This window comes from Desmodus rotundus, chromosome 4 (genome assembly GCF_022682495.2).
Source record: "Desmodus rotundus isolate HL8 chromosome 4, HLdesRot8A.1, whole genome shotgun sequence".
In the NCBI taxonomy this organism is placed as follows: Eukaryota; Metazoa; Chordata; class Mammalia; order Chiroptera; family Phyllostomidae; genus Desmodus; species Desmodus rotundus.
Genome location: NC_071390.1, coordinates 92531415 through 92553146, shown reverse-complemented (window position 1 = coordinate 92553146; position 21732 = coordinate 92531415). Strand labels below are relative to the sequence as shown.

Below are 21732 nucleotides of genomic sequence, written 5' to 3'. Positions count from 1 at the left end.
AATTAGCTAAATTCTTCCCGTTTTTTAGCCCTCCGATCAAGTAACACCCTCAGAGAGAACTTTCTTCATCTTCAGATATGCTCCATTACATCACCTGTTTATTCCCTTGACATCAATGGTCACAACCTGTAAGTATCTTTTTAGTAGTTATTTACTTATTATCTATCTTCTCCTATGTAAGCCCCATAAGGATAGGGACTTCTTGCTCTTGTTTTCTCCTATTATCCCCATCACCTGGCACAGTGTCCTCAATGCAATGGACTCAACCAGTATTTCTTGATTAAAGTATTTTGTGTATATCTACCTAGTTATCTATCTATGGAGAATATGAAGGCACAGAATAAGAATTTCCTTACAATCAACATAGGAAAAGAAAAACATTCAAATCATAGGACCCCTGGTGTAGGTATTGAGACTTTCTATAGGCAGGAACATAACAACATATCTTCAATGACATAAAAGCATGTTTCTAATTCTAACCTCACTTAGGAAATATTTTTTCCTATGTCATATAGAAGGAGATTCCACAGGTTAAATCTTTGTTAGTTTATTGTTTTGCTATGGTGGCATATCTCTTTTGACTGTGATTTACAATCCTCAACATCATAATGCTGGATTTAAAATGAACATTTTGCAAATGATAAAAATTTACCTTCCAATATAGAAATTCTAGCCTTTGAATCTATGATATGAAATTTTCTTAAGTGCAATTATTACTGTATGTGAGCTACAGTTTCCAGGGGGTACAATTAATTTTGGTGTTAAAAAGAGGGTCTTCCTACTGAAAAGAGTTGGTAGCTTGTAAAAACTATATATAATCAAGTTTCTGTTGTGTGTGCATGAAAAAAAGTTGGTAGCCAATGACCTAAAGAGCGGTATCATATTTCTATAAGTCAGATATATTGGCTATTCTAATGTGTATTATATGAATGGTTTTTTTGTATTCTTAAATATGCTGCCTTTTAATTTTGCCAGGTGTTGTTTCATTTTTCAGTAACAAGGGAATGGTAAAGGACATATCTACTTGTTTTTCAAGATAAAGTCAAAAGATATTTATGAAATCTACTAGAGAAAAAATTAAATTCTGATACCTACATTTCCCCCCTATAATTCTGTCAAAATAGTGGATTTTTATTACATACTTTATACATATTCAAATATGTTTTATGCATTCAAATGAGAATTTTGAACCCATCAATATTTTTACTGAAACTCAAAATGCAACTTACTCATCATGACCCAAGTGTAGGTAAAATGCACGAAGGACTAGGTATAGAAGTGAAAGCTGTAAATATTACATCAGTGAAATTATAAAAATAAGGCATTCAGAAAAAAACACGACTGTTAAATACTCTTATATCGAAAAGAAGCACGGAGTTGCAATTTTGTAGCCTTGAGGCAAGAAAATTCCAAATACATTTGTTTACATTTATAATGCAGGAGCAGGAGGAAAAAGCACTAGCTCTACAGATGCAGTTTAAAATTAGGTCTCTGCATGGCGGTTGACGGACACAGCTCAGGGGTACCTGCTGATAGTAGTATTAATTTCTGTAGGACAATAGATTTCTCACATCAGTAACTATTTGCCAATTCCACTTTTTTCAAAAAGCCTTTACTCAATAATGGAACATCCATAAATTACTACACATTTCCTAAAGATATCACTAAATTTACTCTATTTCCTATATTTTTTTATTATTTATTAGCAAAAGACTGTGGTTGTATATACAAATTATAAAATAACTTACTAAGATCAATTATTTCCATAAAGTTACCTTAAATGACTTCTGAACAGCATTCAGGCAACAATGGAAATAATTTATTGCTCAAATTTATTCATCTAATCGTTCAAAATCAAAATTAATTTTTTTCCAGTTATTTTAAATATAAAAGATGCTTCTGTATCAGCTATTTAATAATTAAATCATGCCAGACTGTGTGTATGGACATGTGCACACACACAGTTCTGACTCAGACTTCAACTTGAAGTGGTAACAGCACAGTTTCTTAGGAGGTACATTTATTCCACTATTTCTTCTATTTGTATTATCCAGTTTTTAATTTGGACTCATACATTCCTTCCTCTTTCCCGATATCTTCTTGGATTCTTACAACACACACACACACACACACACACACACACCCATCCCTCTTCCTTACTGTTCTCTTAAATTTGTTCTGCAAGTTAAAAAAAAAAAAGACCTCTTAATTGGTTATTCTTCATTTAGTCACTGTCCAAAGCTGTTTAAGTAGGTAAGTACATCAGAATCATTTAGGGAGCTTTTTGCAGAATATACATGATAGGTTGGATTCTAACCTCAGAGATTCTGATTTAGTGGTTCTAGGTTGTGGCCAAAAAAATGTATTTTGAAAAAGTTCTCCAAGTGTTTCAGATACATACTACTAAGACTCATACTAATTGTTATGAATGTCTGCCTAGCTTATAACATGTATCTCTTTCAAATTACTTTTTTTATGGAATCAATTTCAGCACTTAATTCTACTGCTCAGATACCTGCAATGGCTCTCCATTGCTTAAGCCCTTCTCCAATGCGGATTCCAAATACATCTATCCAAGATTTTATCTACCTTTTAAAATGCTTTCTGTGCTCCTGAAAAATCTTTTAACCTTTCTCTACAGGTCCAAATCCTATGCAGATTAAATGTTTCCTTCTCCATAAATATCACTGAATGAGCTCAAACACAAATGAGCTCCCTCCAAAAACTTACTGTGTATTCTCTTACAGCATTTATCACATGGTGTGCTATTTTTAATACTGATGTACATGCTTCATTACCTTCAATTCACAATACCTTTCTTAAGCAATTTTATTACATATATAAAATAACCATTATATATGTGGTATTTTAAAATATTCATTTTTGCTCAAATCAAAGATTAGCATATTTTTCAGTCTCAGAAAATACAACTTGAAAACATTTTACAACCCCAAAATTGAGCAGGTATAATGAATGCAAAACAGAACTGTATTTGGTTTTAAAATAAACTAGGAAAAATATTCAAGTGAAAAATTCTTTAAGTTTTTAAGTTGTATGTTTGAAGCAAGTTCCACTATCAAAACAACAGATTTGAATTATATTGCCCAAATAGCACTACCTTCACTAAAGTACTCAGTATTACTTCTTGGATTCTGTTGAAGATTAGTACAAAAACATTCATATGGGGAATATCTGGGTAATTTTTGCAGAGCTATTACTGAAGACACTGTCTTTAATGCCAGCCTTTGTATATTTCTTTGCATATTTTAAGAGGGATGTGTCCAGAATCATCTAAGGAGGTAGTGATATCCTTATGATAAATCTCTTCTAGCATTTGTCACAACAGGTCCTTTTAGTTCAACTGAGGAACTAGAATATTTCTACTTAGCACAAAGTAAAAATTACATGGCATATTAAGTTTTTTATTTTCTTAACCTTGGCTGCCTATAGGCACAAATTAAATTAGTGCTCAATATAACAACTATATTATCCCTGACTTGTACTAGATTTATCTTTGCCTCTCCTTATATGGCTTCTGGCCTTTATATATTTATTTTAAATAGCTTACAAAGTTAGTGTATGCATTACATTATTGTCATAGCATACTTTTTAGAATAATGTTATGGACTGAATGTATCCCTCCCAAATTCGTAAGTTTATATCCTAAGTCCTGTTGTGATGGTATTAGGAGGTAATTAGATCATGCGGGTAGAACCTTCATAAAAGGGATTAATGCCTTTAGAAGAAGAGAACAGAGAGGAGCTTGCTTCCTCTCTCTCTGCCGTGTGAGGATACAATGAGAAGGCAAACCAGAAAGAGTGCCCCTACCAGATTATGTAATCTGCTGATGCCTTTTGATCTTGGCTGGATTTCCCAGCCAAGAACTATGAGAAATAAATGGTGGTTTAAGAAACCAAAATGACCAGGACAAATGATCATACATAAATGTTATGTATTTCCTTTCCATAGCAGTTCATAATTATATTGTGCATCTATATATAAACCTTCTTTATTTAATCCGTAAAAGTTCAATTTACCGCTGAGGAAACTAAAATTGAGAAAGATTAAATGACAATTTAGTAAGTGGCAGAACTAGAATCCTATCAATCTGCAATATTTCCAGGATACGCATTAAAATTTCATTACTTATATTAATTTTAAAATGAACTATATTTCTTCAATAAACAATGTACTTATTTGCTTAATTTAAAAAAATGGCTCCAAGTACTACTCTCAGTTTATTTATTTTTATTGATTTACTGTCTAGTCTATAATTGTTTACAAGTTGTGTTTCTTTGTACATTTTATTTTCTCCACCATATTAAAAACTTTTTATTGGCATAAACCCTTTTTTAGAGCTTATGATATTGTTATACAACAGCATCTATTCCCAAGTATGTACAATATGTTAGACATCTCTACAATGGAGTATTTTCATATAATAATAGCAATAATGACTGTCTCTAAAAGTAGCAGTTTGAAACGGTACTTGAAAAACAATAAAAAAATGTTTATATAAAAAAAGCAGTTTCATGTAGTTATTTATCCTTACACATGTACTTTGATAATAAACCCATTCATAAAATGTAACAGATAAACTGATAACAGCTGAAGAATCTTATTCTTACACTTATTGACTGGTAATTCTAAAATTGAATATAGTAAAAAAGTAGGGTAAATATACAGACCTGCAAAACCCTTTAATGTAATTAATCAAATGCTTAACCTAATTTATATCACTGATATAAATATTTATTTTAAATGCCAGACATAAATAGTTCCCTGTGGACTATAACTGCTATAAATACACTTTGATTACTTCAGGAATTTCAAAGCTTGCCTGTATTATATTAATTCATACTTAACAAACCAAATTACATTTCAAAATATTATAGAATTATTGCTAATTCTTTTTCAGCATTTATAGTCAGTGAATTCTTTCTTCATGCATTACATAAAAATAATATAGCATAGTTAGAATCACTAATATACAAATAAGTCCCTGCATGTATTTGGGCATCCTTTCCATTTACATTTTAAGTCAATGAAACAAACAATACTTAGTTCACTTAAACATTGGGCTTGGCAAGCCTGAATATCATATCATTTTGAATATTTGTTTATTCAGCAGTGAGCAAGAATCTAAGTTTCTCTATATCATATATGATAGCATTTCATATAAACTTAAGTATACATCTTTCAATAAAACTAATTATATAATAGCAAGCATTAATTTTATTTCTGTAAAGATGCATATTTATTTAACATCATTAATTTGAATTGTATATTATACTTTCTCTGGCGTAGAAAAAGGCACACATATTTAATTTCATGTAATCTTTTATGTCCAGCTTCTACTACAGTAATTTTAACCAGTATATCCCTATCAATTATTTCCTAACCTCAAGCAGTAACATATGCAAATAGAGAAAACTACGACCATCAATTTATCCCTATGAGTTATAAATGGTGGGTGCAAATTTAATATGAAGCTCTTCAATATTATGAGGACATTTAAATACATCAGCAATTTTAAACACCCACAGCCTCGTAGACAAAGCCTGTCACTGAAAGAAAGGCATTACACGATTCCACAAAAGATGGCCATATAAGAAGAAAAAAAGAACTCATTTTTATCACTTTTGAGAAAAGTGTAATTAAAGAGGCCAAAGGTATTTACCTATGAAATTTAATACTTTATTTAAAATCACATTCCCTAGAAAATCAGTTTGCTGATTTCTTTCCAAATTGAAATATAATTTTTTTTTCTCTTTTTTGATCTAAAACATATCAAACTTCTCATAAGTTATTTTGCCAAAGTTGGAGAGCAAAATAGTCTTAAAATGTGGCTTATGTCAGAAATCTGGACACTTCTAAAGAGAAATCCATACCTGAAGTAGTGCCTCAAAGGCTCTCTGGAAAAACAGAAGAAGGCCAGGTATTTTAAATGTTCCCACCCAGTGATTCTTTCACACCACTATGCAAGAGAGAGACTGGCACTTACTAAATTCATCAGCAACAAAGCCTCGCTCTGCCCCACTTGGCAGTTGTATTGGTGTGTGTTACCTGATGTTAGGATTATATGAGACCATTTCCTTCCATTCCGAAGAGTTCCTAAAATGGGTACTATCGAAGCTAGTAAAATTGAAATATGATCTACTTTTTTCAAAAGAGTACCATGAATTTAACTGAAATATGCTAGCAAACACTTTACTTTTTAAGTGTCAAAATGAAAATCTGTAAAATATGCACATTGCTCAAATATTTAGCTCTAATAATGAATTCATTATGTTATTTTCTATGTTCATTGGCTTTACTATCTATTGTAAACCTAGTATTATTCTGAATAACCTTACATTAAAAATTATTCATTTGGAGTACATTTATAAAATGTAAGTAAACTGATTATTACAATGAATAAGTTTAACAGAACACAGATGTGAACTATAAAACATGTTATTTGTAAGAAAAAGATTTCTTGTATTTTTACAAAGCTGTCATGAATAGTTTTCTATCATCCTTTTAAGAATGAAGCATTACATTCTCAAGAGGGAAGAAGGTTAATTAATTAATTAAAACAGAAGCCATTCAATACTTTTTAAAAAGAGAAATCTAATTTCTGGGTTCTTTCAAACTCCAATTATCATAAAATATATAATAAGAAATGCATTTCAAGTAAATTCACAAATCAACTACACAGTATCACATTTATAGAATTTCATATTATTGTTGTAATTCAAATATAGGTGCTGTTCTTTTCCTACAGTTATTTGGAGAAATCACTAAGAAGTTCACAGAGAGTTTAAAAGGGTAAGAAAGCATACAGTCTTATGGAAATTATATGCATAAGCAGGACAAATGAACACATTTCATCACATGATTTACAGTAATAAATCACTTCTTATACTAATTCATTTTTAAGACTACTAACTTCATTTTTCTTAAACAAGGATTAAAACTATAAAAAATAGCTTGTATTCACTATTCTTAATTTTCCACTTAACTATAATTTCCATTGAATTAAATGAGCATGAAGTGGTTATAAATATTTATAGATAAATGAAATAAAATTAACTTCATAGCCTAAGAACTTTATACTGTATACTTTGCGAGAACAGAGTAAATGAATATGATAAACACTATAATAATGGACTGCAGTTTCATCAAAATAATAATCATATTAACTAGACATTTATTACCTTAACTTCAAGGTTCTTTAGTACACAGGAAATAAAATTACTATGTGCCCATAAAAACCAGAGCAAGATGAAATAATAAATCACTGTGGGTGCTTCTTCTATTTTACCAATATTAAGTGAAACTCAAAGCGAAAGTACACAAGACAGGTATTTCCTATATTCAAGCAATGCATAATTCAAGAATAACTAAAGTGGACAAGGATACTGTCAACGGCCTTAAATTCTAGTAATAAACACAGAAAGATAGGAATAAAAACAGTAATGACCAATGCTGTCCAGGTACATGCCATCAGTCTTTGATGGTTACTCTGCCGAAGTCTTTATAATATATACTGTTAAACTTAATCATATAAAATATATATAAATGGTTCATTCTTGAACACTAATACTACAAGGTAGGCTGTTTAATAAAAATTATAAATATGAAAATGCAAAGTTATAAACATAAAGCACTAGAATTTTATAAATAAAGTTAATACCCTAGGATAAAAATAACTGGAATGAAGAAACAGGTAAATTTATAAGCAGTAATGGGGACTGGAAACTGTAAGTTAAAATTCATAGTATACCATCCATGTCCTCGGATATAATATTTAATGTTCCAAAAAAGAAAGGAAAGGAGAGAACATGAGGCTAGCCTTACCACCACTGCTACAGACAAGTTATAACCTAAGGCTATAGTTTCAATCTTTTTTCTCTTTCTCTCTTTTATCATAAATAAATATGTTTATGACCTTATGTAATATCTGGCTTATATACACAAATCACTACTGGAAGCATTGCCTATTATTAAAGGGCTTTGTCTTCTGTGTTTATAACAAAATGTAACTCACTTAAAAGGTGAATTATAAACTCAATGGGGAAAATATGCAGTGAAAGTCATCCCAGTTATATAAATATGTGTTTTTGTCTCAAAAATTAGAAATCTAAGGAAAATCAGGATAAGCCTAGTTAAATTAAATATACTCAAGATTTTTCTGTACATATGTGGGAAGGAAAAGCAGAAAACGTAAAATGTTTGCAATATATCCATACTTTTTGCCTAATAGAACAGTGTGTTATAGAAAGTGATGAGGATGACAATGACACTATGACAAGTAGGAATGAAGTCAATGCAAATGTAGTAGGCCGATCCAGCTTTTGAGAAGATTATGAATTTTATGAATGGTTTTACTGAATTGTTAATAATTAAAAATGTATTTGGAGACTTTGAAACTTTAAAAACTGTGTTCATAAGCATTCACATTCAGAGATGATACTTTAATAAAACCTGATTGAAAAAAAAATATATATATATTTAATTTAAAGCCCAATTTCTTAGGAACTGACTTACTTTCCTCTTAAAATATAATTTGTGAAGCAGAGGAAAAGAACTCACTTTTTATAACTTCTTACTTAAGAATTATTATGGCCCAAATCTCCAACAGACCTGCTAAATAAGCAGAGCTGTCGTACCGGCCCATGTTAGTGTCCTGGCCTAGAAAAGTCAGTGCTAACACTAAAAGGGAAATTAGTTTGAAATCATAACACTTAAACAAAAGTTTACAAGTGTATCACTGATACTTCAACACTTACGGCTATCATAACATATGTTTCCTAGAGCCCTGCCCGTTTGAAGCAGCACTTCCTGGTCTTTGCTATTTAGTAGTTGCACCAGTGGTGAAATCAATCCAGCATCCACACATGGAATTCGCATAAATTCTGAAAATAAGAGACATATTTAATTAAAAATCTAAAGATTCACAACTTACACAAATCATGCCCCTAAATAAAATAAATACCTACTATTAAAATGTCCAAAGTAGCTTACTATTTGAAGAGTACATTTCTGTTCAAAAGTACCATTACAATACAACCCTATTACATACTTCACGAAATAAGTACACAAAAATGTGTGGGGTTGTAATTTTCCTTTGCTGACAGTCTGCCATAAACTAAAAGGATTTTTAACTTTCTTTATACCTAACTTATCACTAAGTTCTTATAAGAACTGAATGTGCTTAGGAAACAGTATGTAATGACAGAAACATTGGTGATGGTCTTTCCATGAGCCCGATCATTAAAGCACAGCTGGTCCTCGAACAAGCTGTTCCATTTAATGTTGTTTTGTTATAATGTTGACGAGATGGAGTAGAAGCCTAATTCTTGTTTATATCAAATTAGCCTATGGTAAAATTGGTTTTGTCATACAGCGTTTCACCGCAGTTCCAAGACCTATCAATGACACCAAATGAGAACGTAATGTACTACAGTTATAAACTAAGCCATCAAATTGTAGAATTTCCACTCTATGTTCTCTAAAAAGCTAAAATATAAGACTTTAAAAAAAAAGGTTCAAGTGAATCATTAAAAATAGGTCCTTTTCAATTGGTAAGACTCAACAGAAACATCTATTACTTATCTTCATTCCTGTTCTTTATTAAAATCCATTTTATAGATTACTCATATCTGTTGTTGTACCCATGCATTTGGTCTAAAGCACCAAAAGTTGTTTTCTTACACTTCAAACTTTTTTCCTTAGCTTTATAACATACTATTCTAAATTTATTAACTTTCAGTGATACCGTCATATTTACAATTAGACAAACTTTTTTACAGTGTCTCTCATGAAATCCTATTACAAAATTTAAGGATAATAAAGATACCTCATTGATGAAAGCTCTCTGATAACCAATATCAGAATCATCATTTTGGATATTAGGAATCACTGTAAGGATGTTCTTGTCAATAAAGTTAGTCAATAAAGATCTAATTCTTGAATCTATACTCCATCCTATTAAATTAAAATTACTCTTTTCACTCTTGCTTTCAAAGGTCATCCACTCCTTAATTTGTTCCACAAGTACCCTCATAAGCAATCTCCCCCACTTTGTCTTCCTTTTCAAATTCTTAGAGCACATCACCCTAGCAGGGGTGGCTCAGTTGGTTGGGGCGAAGTCACGGTGTAACCAAAAGGTTGCGGGTTTGATTCCCAGTCTGGGCATGTATGATCTCTGGTCTGGGCACGTATGGGGCAACCTATTGATGCCTCTCTCTCGTATCGATGTTTCTCTCTCTTCCTCTCTCCCACCCTCTCTCTCTAAAAGCAATAAAAAAAAATGTCACCTGGTACAGATAAAAACAAACGTAATTTTTTTTTTTAATTCTTAGAGCGCATCATATAGGGCTGTTATGTGAACTGTTACCTCTTTAACAACTTCTTTTCTCCCTAAGATAGCTATAAATCACAAAGGAATTCCTCTTTACCTAAATAAATGATTGCACTTCTATCTTATCTCTTATCTACCTTTATATAAGTGAAAAAGCTCTCTAACTTAAACTTCCAAAGTAAGAGTACTTCCCTACTTCTAAAGCTAACCTTTTGGTTTATTGTTGAAGTTATGGGGTTTGTTTTAAACTCAGTTGTATGAGATATTCCACCACCTACTGGGAAAAGAACTATTACTGTTTTCTTCCATGAATTCAATGACTGTAGGAGACGACACATCAATCTACTCATCTGCCTCTTAAATTAATAGTTACTTTAGAATTTTTACAGATTTCAAATCTTAAAATAACTTGTCACCAATTCAAATTAATTAAATTAAAGGCAGATATCCTTCTCATCTCCCACCATGCCTAGTTCCCAACAGGGACATCAGTTAAGTGACTACTAAAACAAGAAATTTAGGAAAAGTCTGATTTGCATTCATTTCATAAATGGAGTCTGCTGTTTTATCTTATTGTTTTGCTTATTCGTTTTGTGGTTGCTATTCTTCAGGCAATGGCAGCACTGATGAGTTACTATTTTCCTTTGCTTTCAGGTTCTAATTGTCTATGTGGTACCAACCTATCTTTCACATTTTTGATGTTTCAATCAGTATTTGGCATTCCTGAAATGAGAGAGGGTAAATAATTATAGGAAAATTGGGAATCAAATAAAACTATGCTAAACTTTTTTTTAATTCAAAAGCATATAAAGAATGCCTGAAACATATACAATGTGATATGTCTATTATAACTCAGGTTTTTTTAAAGATATAAAGATAAAACTAGTATATTCCTCAGCTTTCAGTCAATGTAATTAAAAGCAATACTGCCAGAGCCTGGAGAAAGTAAACCCCTTCTAAAACCTTTTGCTTCTCAGACAATTTACTTTTTAAGCGAGGAGTACAGCTCTTCCTTAGCTAGTTTTAAAAACATGAACTCACCTACTTCAGATGGATATATGTAAAAATACACCAGGAACTCATCAGAAATATGTTTATAAAATATATATTATTTATCTATATATAAGTATAGATAATACTGGAGAGGCCACAGACTGGCTGTGATTGTCATTCTTGTTCAAAGGGTTCCCACACATATATGCCTAGTTTCTGGAAATCTATATTGTGATTCTAATGAGATTAAATATAAACCACTTTATCTTAAAAAATGAAGCTGCTTTGCATCTAAGATTCAGATAGTGTGTTTGCTCTAGGTTAACAAAGCATGTCTGAAGGGCTTCCATTTTCAAACTAAACCTGCTTCAGGAGCTCTTTGTTGTCCCAAGGTATTCACTACCTATTCAGAGTAACTCAAATCTGCTTTAAGTGCATTAAATACGCCAGGATCTCTGAACATTTATGACCACCTCATACCCAAAGCACAGTATAGTGATAATACAAACAGTGGCCAGTTTTCAGTTAATAACCCCCCAAAATGATTTACCAGTATAGAAAACCTTATTGAAACCTGAAAGACATTTTGAAAACCTCTAAACAAATGGAAAAAAACTCACAGTAATTTTCTTTTTGGTAAAACATTTATGAACAGGTTGTTTACTAGGCCACTTACCATACTGACTACACACGTAAGGCCAGAATTTTTAAATGACTTCTCTTAAAAGTGAAACAAATGCAACCTACTAAAATAAAAGGCCTACAAACAATATCAAACACATAAATTGAGACTTACTAAAGGTATTGCATTTAGTATGGCCTTCCCTTATGAATAAAAACTGCTTTAAGAAGTCAGGGTTTTCTCAAACCAACTGAATTAAAATCATGTGCAAATATTTCTGCTACAATAAATTCTTCCAAGGAATGTCTCACTAGATATAAATTATACATAATGGGATGGATTAGCTATTATCTAATCTAAGTTCTGCTGTCATTATTATTTTTCCAGAGTATTTATAAAAAAAGGAAATTTAAAAACTAAATGTTTCCCAAGAAGGTGAATGCAGAAAACTACATACATTCCAACTGCCCTTTGGCTCTCCTGTGCTAATGTCGGGAGGATAGGCCAAACTAAAAACAAATAGTTTAAACCTGGGTATAACATAAACCAATACATACACTGAAAAAGGTAAGCTCTCTGTGACAATAAAGGTAAATGACTCAATGGCAAGTTTGAGAATCCAATAAACAAAGTAGTAAATGCTACTGGTACAGAAAGGACGAGCAGTGCTTCCCTTTACTACTTCTCTGGAAGACTGGAATAGCAGATGGGAAATGTATACAGAAAATGACTGTAACTATAGTCATTTTTAACAATTACATGAAAAAAGTCAAAGAAAAGAGAAATAGAAAAAACATAAAAAATGTCTAATCTACAAAATTAAAACATAAATTAATAAAACATACTGACAAGTAAGGTGTAAAACTGAAGATGTTCCCAGCAGAAAAGTTCTTGAGGAAAACCTCACCATTTTTGGCTACTTCTGCTATGATGTTAGCTATTTTGGCTGTGCAGGAAGACTGTGGAATCAACAGATTTGCAAACAGTTGAAGTATTCCACTTCCTTGGATTTTTTCACTTGTTTCCATATCTGAAAGAGATATATACAAAGAGCTTCAATGAAAATCTTCCACACTAACACTGACAACTTTATACATAATACATTCAAGAATTTTCACCATCCGAATAAAAATTTGTTCAGTATACATTCACATGTATGTATTCATATAAAATTACCTTCAGTTCCACAACCTGCTTTTGAGTTTTATCTGCACAAAACACTTCATAATACAATCTTTTGCCTATCTACAGTCAGATTATAAAGGAATCCTTTCTGAATATACCATTTGCATACTAAACTTACTTTTCAATGTTAGTCCCAATCCTGTCTATGCAGAGTAGGAATGCCTTTTTTTCTACTTCCCTTCTGCACTCTGTAACGGTATATTATTTTATATACATATATATGTATTCATTCCATGGTTTCCTATATGCTGTCACAATTTAAAAAAATGGCAAGTAAATGGGCAAAAAATTCGCCTCACATTTTATATGGAGTGACAGAGGAAACTATATAGTTCCATACAACTACTATGTTTTCTGTACGACTCTTCAAACCAACACTAATGAAGAAAGGAAATAGTAAACAGTAATAAGGCCACATTATTTAGAACTTGATTTGGTGATATAGAAATTCAAGAGTCCCTTGCTGCTTTTCTTTCTTTCTTAGTTAAAATATATATAAAGAACCTTTTGATGAAACCAAACCACTTCATATATCTGTTATTAAAGCATGAACTATTAAAAAAACGGTAACAGGAACACCTGGAGTGATGATGGACTAAAGACAAGCTCAAGAGAATAAAACAAAATTACTATTTGGTTCTAAATAATGAAGAGGCACGGGCATATGTTTAAAGAGTGTTACGCAGTTCATTAAAATATTCCATTTAAATTTGTTTTTATGTATAGAACCTCTATATCCTTTAATCCTTTGGCTATATACACGAATAAGAGAGAACTCTAAATATTTCTTGTTAAGTAAATAGCAGCTGATGTGATCAATAGAGTAGGAAAATAACTTTTAATAGAATAATTTGAGAAAGTCTACAAAAAATAAATGTATTTCTTTACAGTAAGTGCAGAATAGTGCAGTGTTTTTCAAATTGTGGGTCCTGATCCATCTGAACCTCTGAAACACATCTGATCAACAAGAACCAGCAATTTCTTAAAAAGAGAATAAAATTAACATCTACAACAACAGCAAAAGAACAGGAAAAATTTTGCTCAGAATGAGGGGAAAGTTTCACTGTTAGTGAAACTCTGTTTGAATCATGTGTATGCACCTGCATATGTAACTATATGCACGCCCACTGTACGTGAAATGTATTTCTAACGGTAGGTTCTGGTCAAAAGGTTAAAGACCATTGCTCTGTGCACAGTGTGACTATCCAGGGGAACAGAACCATCGCACTCTGTACTCTCTTAACAACATGAGAAGCTAGAGTTGTCAAATGGCTGAAGCAATAGAAAAGTATATGGGTAATTATACTTCCATGTATTTATTATCTTTAAAAAAGTAATCTGTAATTAATTTATATATATGTATATCCATGACATTGGTACATACACATCAAATAACCAAGATTATTCAATGATGAAATTCTATTCATGCATCTCCTCTTCCTACCATAAGCATAGTGCATTTTCATATAGCTGGTACTATTTCAGCTTCTAACATTTTTAAAAAAGATTTTATTTATTTATTTATTTTTAGGGAGAGGGGGAGGGAGGGAGAAAGAGACAGAGAGAAACATTAATGTGTGGTTGCCTCTCATGTGCCCCTATTGGGGACCAGGCCCACAACCCAGACATGTGCCCTAACTGGGAATCAAACCAGCAACCCTTTGGTTCACAGGCCAGCACTCAATCCATTGAGCCACACCAGCCAGGGCTCAGCTTTTAACATTTCACGTACTGTAATAAAAAAGACATTTTGGAGATACTTTAAAAGTCTTATTTATTAGCCCAGAAAGATGGAAGTAAACTTGTCTAACGTCACCAATCATACTAATCACATAGTATAAACAGCAACTTCAGATTCTATTAAGCTAACAAATTGACATGTCTGTCACCTGGCAACCTGTGGTATTAGTTTTTAGAACAGAAAGCTTAAGCACAAATAGATAAAACCTGTCCTTTTGTATGCCATCACTTACTAGGTTTCTTGTAATTCAGATGATCACAAATGTAATGTACACGTGAAGGGGACATAAAGGTGTCTTTTCAGCAAGCCCACTTATAAAATATAAATGTGTCTTTGCTTTTTGCTTCTTCATGGATTAAAAAATAAGATTTTAAGGTACCATCTGAAAAACTGACACCAAATTTCCATTAATTATTTTTTTAAACAAGAAGCCAAAAAGAACTCAAGCCAATTGCCCATATTAAAATCCTTCCTTTTCTGACCATTGCTACCAGAAGATGTACAACCTTAGAACAACAGCGAGGAAGACTGCCCCAGGGGTCTTGTCCCACCATCTGTTGGCACTGGGATGAAAGAGCAAGAGTATGGCATAAGGCATGAATCACAATTAGATGTGAAGCCGAGGCATTTGTGTGCATGGAGGCAAGTGGTTAACTGCAAATCACCCATGCATGCCTCATTTTCAGTGTAACTGAAAGAATGGCTTAACTTCAGAGCTGAATGTCAGGGGCAAAAGGAAAAAAAAAATAATACAAAACTCTTGTACTCTCCTGAGGCTTTCTTTCCATAGATTATAACCCAAGGAATTGGAAGAATAGTTATACTAAGCTGAATGAAGAGTCTGGGAATAGTATTTTTTAAGCTATTGTCCGAGAGATAAACAGAATATATATAATCTAGTTTCTGATATAAATCTGAATTTAGAAAAATCTAACAGGAATTCCATTTACCTATTAGCATGTGGCTTTCTGTGTAGGTTTAGAATTTAAATTAAATAGCTGGGAATTATCTTCTTTTCTGTGACATAAAAACATAAAGAACCAAATATTGCTTATCACTAAAATGTCACTGTTCTTAAAAAATTACAAAATTTCAGCCTCACTTCATATATACTTTCTGCACTGGCATTATACTTCATTTCCAACGCATAGTTATCTGTGAAACTAAAAGATATTCTCAGATATCAGCACCCTTGAAATTATTTTAAAAGAGCATTAAGAAGTAGTCAGCAGTTCGTGTTTGTAGGTCTAAATGAAGAGCTACTTATAAAAAAAAAATCATGTGCTGTGCTCAGGAGTTGTAAAAAAAGGTAGGCTTTTCATCACTTTAGCCAGACTACAATAGGCATTTTAACTATACTCCTTTCAAATACTTGCAGGAATCAATTCAATATATTTGTCCCCATTCACATGTTAGCTGCGGTCATAAAAAATGTTTGAGTATGCCTACAAATTGGAGGTGGCTGGCAGCCCTTGAATGTCAAAGGACCCACGTATGAGGGGGGACCCACTCAAAAAACAGAATTATCTTCTGGAGGACAAGCCCCTTATAGTGCCAGCTTCCCCCGCTAGGTGAGTGTTCTAGGAACCCATCTGTATCAGTGTATCAACTGGCACTGTTGTGAGAGGCTGCGTTCAGCTTCAGTGAAATTTTTTTGAAGACTTTCATCACATTTGTGCATTTCATCGTGGGTGATTTATGAGTGCACCTGACCACACCACCCTGAGTGTTCAGCAGTTTTCAACCAAAAATGGCCTGACCCCCGTGCCTCACCCTTCCTATTCACCCAATCTCACCCCAAGTGACTTTATTTTCTTTCCCCAGATGGAAAAAGTCCTCAAAGGGAAACGTTTTGCAGATGTGGAAGAGGTGAAACAAAAAAAATGGCAGAACCACTAAAAGGCATCAAAATTGAAGAGTTCAAAAACTGTTCTGAGCAGTGGAAAAAAGAAATCTCAGATAGGTGTATTTCATCAAATGGAGAGTACTTTGAAGGTGACTGAAGTTTAAACATGTAAGAATATATACTTTTTTGTAAATAAATTCCAGGGTTTTTTGGGGGTCCCCCTTGTATGATAGGCGACTGCAACTCTAAAATAACATCTGTAGGAGGACCTCCTGCAGGACTCACAGCCATCGCAGTAGCCCTAGCAGTGCTGAAAGCTCTCACTCTGTCCCGTGCAGTCCTGGGTCCACCGTCCTGGCTTCCTGATGGCAACAGGCAGTTTAGTTATGAAACTGCCAGTGACAGAAAAAGAAAACTGGGCAATCAGGTCAGAGAAACTTGAAAGAAGAGTAAATCCAGAAGCTAGGCCACAATGTATTACGGGGAGGAGAAGTTAAAGTACAACTCACAGAACTTCTCAAGGCCAATGACCTGGTGGAACAGAGGCAACAGGTAGAATGGGAATAACTCATAATTTAAGGCTGAAGTTCCCAATAAAACTGCCAAATAAATACATTAAAATAATTGGCTTGACGGTTAAACACCAAGACGGGGTTTTCAATATGCTACTATAATAAGCTGAACTTATGTTAGCATATAGGTTTTGTGAGGATAAATTAATAAAAAGCAATTGATAACCAATTTATAGTAAACTTCAGGTTAGAAAAACAAAGCTAATGACTGCTATTACTATGACCCTCTTAGACTAAAAATGTATTTGGATAGACTGATAGTATTTTTTAAGTAATAAATAATGTTTAAAGTTTCACTTAGAGGTATGGGAACAGTAAAGAACCAGTATCTTTATACACCATGTCCAAGGAATCCTTACGACAGATTGTGAAGAGGAGACTCAGAGTTGGGATGGACTGCAACAACCAGGAATATGACTCAAGGGGTAAATTTTTAGAACACTGTGTGTAACAAGTGCCGTGCCCAGGCAACCTGATCCAAATTCAAAAATTCATTTACTACTACTTGGACAAGCCCGGAATCTTTTCTCCTTTTATCCAACTGAAAACAAAGGGTGTGTGTGTGTGTGTGTGTGTGTGTGTGTGTGTGTGTGTGTGTGTGTGTGTGTGTGTGTGTGTCTCATAAACACATTTCACATTCAACAAATCGAACTTAACTTTTAAAGCCATCCTAGTTTCTATTTCAGTGACAGGCAGGGACTCCGTTTAAGCCAAAAATCCTAGAGGGCTACAAATTTTTCTTTTTTAGCAAATGCCTTTCTACCACCCACATTTAATCAGAATAAAGGTTCCACAGATTCCACCTCATTAGCGCCTTGTACATCTACCTTGCCTTTCTATATTCCTGTTATATCAGGTTCTCAGTTCTGACCATTATTGAATGCAACAGCCTCCCCAAGAGTCTCCCTAACTCCAGCCTTCCCACTGCCCCGATCAGTTATCCATAAAGATATCAGAATAAACTTCTGAAAATGCAAATTTTATATCCTTCCTTATTTTACATCTTTAAATGATTCTCCATAAATTTTTGAAATTTATCTTTATTCTTTTTTTTGTATTGTTCCATTACCATTTATTCCTCTCTCCCACAATCACCACACTGTTGTCCATGTCCAAGAGTCCTTTTTCCTTCTTGCTCAATCCCTCCACCTGCTAACTGCCGCACCCACCCACCGAGCTGTCAGCATGCTCTCTCTGAGTCTATCTCTAGCTTGTTAGATCAGTTTGTTCATTAGATTCTAAATATGTGTGAAATCATATGGTATTTGCCTTTCTGACTGGCTTATTTCACATAGCATATTATTCTCCAGGTCAATCCATGCTGTTGCAAGCGGTAAAATTTTTCTTTTTTAGGGCCGAATAGTATTTAATTGTGTAAATGTCCCACAGTTGTTTTATCTACTAATCTACTGATGGACACTTGGGCTGCTTCCATATTTTGGTGACTGTAAATAACACTGCAATGAACACAGGGGTGCTCATGTTTTTTTGAATTAGTGTTTTGGGTTTCTTCAGATAATAGCCCAGAAGTGGAATCACTGGGTCATAAGGCAGTTCCACTTTTAATTTTTTGAGGTATCTCCATACTGCTTTCCAGAGTGGCTGTACCAGTCTGCATTTCCACCAGCAGCACAAAAGGGTTCCCTTTTCTCCACATTCTCATGAGCACTTGTTGTTTGTTGATTTATTGATGAGACATTCTGATGGGTATGAGAACATATTTCATTGTGGTTTTAATTTGTATTTCTCAGATATTGGTGACATTGAACATCCTTTCATATGTCTATTGGCCACCTATATGTCCCCTTTTGAGAAGTGTCTATTCAGGTTCTTTGTCACTTTTTAATTGGATTGTTTGTTCTTTTGGTGTTAAGTTTTATAACTTATTTATAAAGTTTGGATATTGACCCCTTATCAGATGTATCAGACTATGTTCTCCCATTCTGTAGGTTGTCTTTTTATTTTGTTGATGGTTTCCTTTGCTGTGCAAAGACTTTTTAGTTTGATGCAATCCTGTTTCTTTATTTTTTCTTTTGTTTCCTTTCCCATGGAGATATATTAGATAAAATATTACTACGAGAAATGTCTCAGTTTTACTGCCTATATTTTCTTCTAAGATTTTTGTTGTTTTGATCTCACTTAAAGAGTTTAATCCATTTTGAATTTATTCTTTGGTGTGCTGTAAGATAGTGGTCTAGTTTCATTTTTCTGCACACATCTGTCCAAGTTTCCCAACCCCCTTTATTGAATAAACTATCTAGTCCATTGTATGTGCTTGTTTCCTCTGCTGCATGTTAATTGACTATAAAGGTGTGGGTTTATTTCTGGGCTCTCTATTCTGTTTCACTGATCTATGTGTCTGTTTTTATGTCAGTACACTGCTGCTTTAATTACTATGGCCTTATAGCATAGTTCCATATTAGGTAGTTTGATCCCTCCAACTTTGTTCTTCTTTCTCAAGATCCCAGTTAGTATGTGGGGCCATTTGTGGTTCTATATAAATTTTTTAAATATATGTTCCAGTTCTGTGAAATACATCATTGGTATCTTGATAGGAATTGCAGTGAATCTATAGATTGCTTTGGGTAGTATGGACATTTTAATGATGTTAATTCTTCCAACCATGAATACAGTATGTGTTTCCACTTACAATAGTTGTATCTTCTTCAATTTCTTTCTTCAGTGTCTTATAATTTTCCAAGTACAGTTTGGTTACATCCTTCATTAGATTTATTTCTAGGTATTTTATTCTTTTTGAAGCACGTGTGAATGGGATTGTTTTCTTAATGTCCCTTTCTCTTAGTTCACTATTGGCATATAAAAATGCAACTATTTTCTGGATATTAATTTTGTATCCCACTACTTTGCTGAATTCACTTACCAGTTCTAGTAGTATCTTGGCAGAATCTTTGGGGTTCTCTATGTAGAATATCATGTGCTCTACAAATAAAGACAGTTTTACTTCTTCCTTTCCATTTTGGATGCTTTTTATTTCTTCTTCTTGTCTGATTGCTGTGGCTAGGACTTTTAATACTATGTTGAATAAGAGGTAAAAGTGGAAATCCCTGTCTTGTTTCCACTCTTAAGGGGAACACTTGTAGTTCTGGGCCATTGAATATGAGGTGATAGGTTTGCCATATATGGACTTTATTATGTTTAGGTATCTTCTCTCTATTCCCATTGTGCTGAGAGTTATCATCATAAATGGGTGCTGGATTTTATCAAATGGTTTTTCTACATCTATTGATACGATCATGTGGTTTTTATCCTTTATTTTGCTTATGTGGTATCACATTTATTGATCTGCAAATGTTGCATTCCCAGAATAAATCCCACTGGATAATGGTATGTCACCTTTTTGATGTATTGCTATAGTTGGGCTGCTTATATTTTGTTGAGGGTTATGTTCATCAGGAATATCGGCCTATAATTTTCTTTCTTTGTAGTGTCTTTATCTGGTTTTGGAATCAGAATAATACTGGCCCCATGAAATGAGGTTGGAAGCCTTCCTTCCTCTTGAATTTTATGCAATAGTTTGAGAAGGAGAGGTGGTGTTCTTCTCGGAATGTTTGGTAAAATTCACTTGAAAAGAGCCATCTGGTCAAGGACTTTTGTTTGGGGTTTTTTGATTATTGTTTCAATTTCAATGGGTGTGATCAATCTATTCAAATTCTCTGATTCTTCCTGATTTAGTTTTGGAAGATTGTACATTTCTAGGGATTTATCCATTTCGTCCAGGTTGTACAGTTTGTTGACATATAGTTGTTTATAATATCTGTTTATAATATCTTCTTACAACCTGTTGTATATCTTTGGTGTCAGTTCTCCTTTCATTTATGATTTTGTCTATTTAGGTCCTTTCTCTCTTTTTTTTGTGGTTAGTATGGTTAAAGGTTTGTCAATCTTATTTATCTTTTAAAAGATCCTGTTGTTGTATTCACCAATCTTTCTTATCTTATTTTAGACTCTATTTCATTTACTTCTGCTCTGATCTTTATTATTCCTTCCTCTACTCACTTTGTACTTTGTTGTTCTTTTTCAACTTCCTTTAGGTATAAAGTTAGATTGTTTATTTGAATTTTTTGTTTTTGAGATAGGCCTGTAATGCTATGAATTTCCCTGCTAGGATTGCTTTCCCTGTGTCCCAGAGATTTTGGGTTGTTGTGCTCTCATTTTCATTTGAATCAAGGTATATTGATTTCTTCCTTGATCTCAATGATGACCCGTTCATTGTTTTTTAACAAGTTTTTTAGACTGCATATCTTTGTATATTTTTCAGTTTTCTTCTGATTGATTTCTAGTTCCAGAGAAGATGCTAGTTATGATTTCACTCTTGAGACATGTCTTGTGTCCTAACATATTGTCTATCCTAGAAAATGTTCCATGCGAACTTGAAAAGAATGTGTATTATCCTGCTTTGGGATG

The 21732-nt window shown here is 33.2% G+C and overlaps 1 protein-coding gene across 7 annotated transcripts in view; it reads right to left on the bottom strand.

Annotated features, from left to right (window-relative positions):
- RAP1GDS1 (Rap1 GTPase-GDP dissociation stimulator 1) overlaps nt 1–21732 on the bottom strand; it is a 137909-nt gene that overhangs the window by 72646 nt on the left and 43531 nt on the right. For 6 of the 7 annotated variants that reach the window (XM_045183690.3, XM_045183691.3, XM_045183689.3 and 3 more), the window contains 2 exons: nt 12871–12993; nt 8775–8900 (listed from right to left, as the gene is read on the bottom strand). In XM_045183690.3, the coding sequence (XP_045039625.2) occupies nt 8775–8900; nt 12871–12993 (249 nt within the window). Of the gene's footprint in view, nt 1–8774; nt 8901–12812; nt 12994–21732 lie in introns of those variants that run through there. The other variant, XM_024574758.4, reaches the window with a different exon arrangement.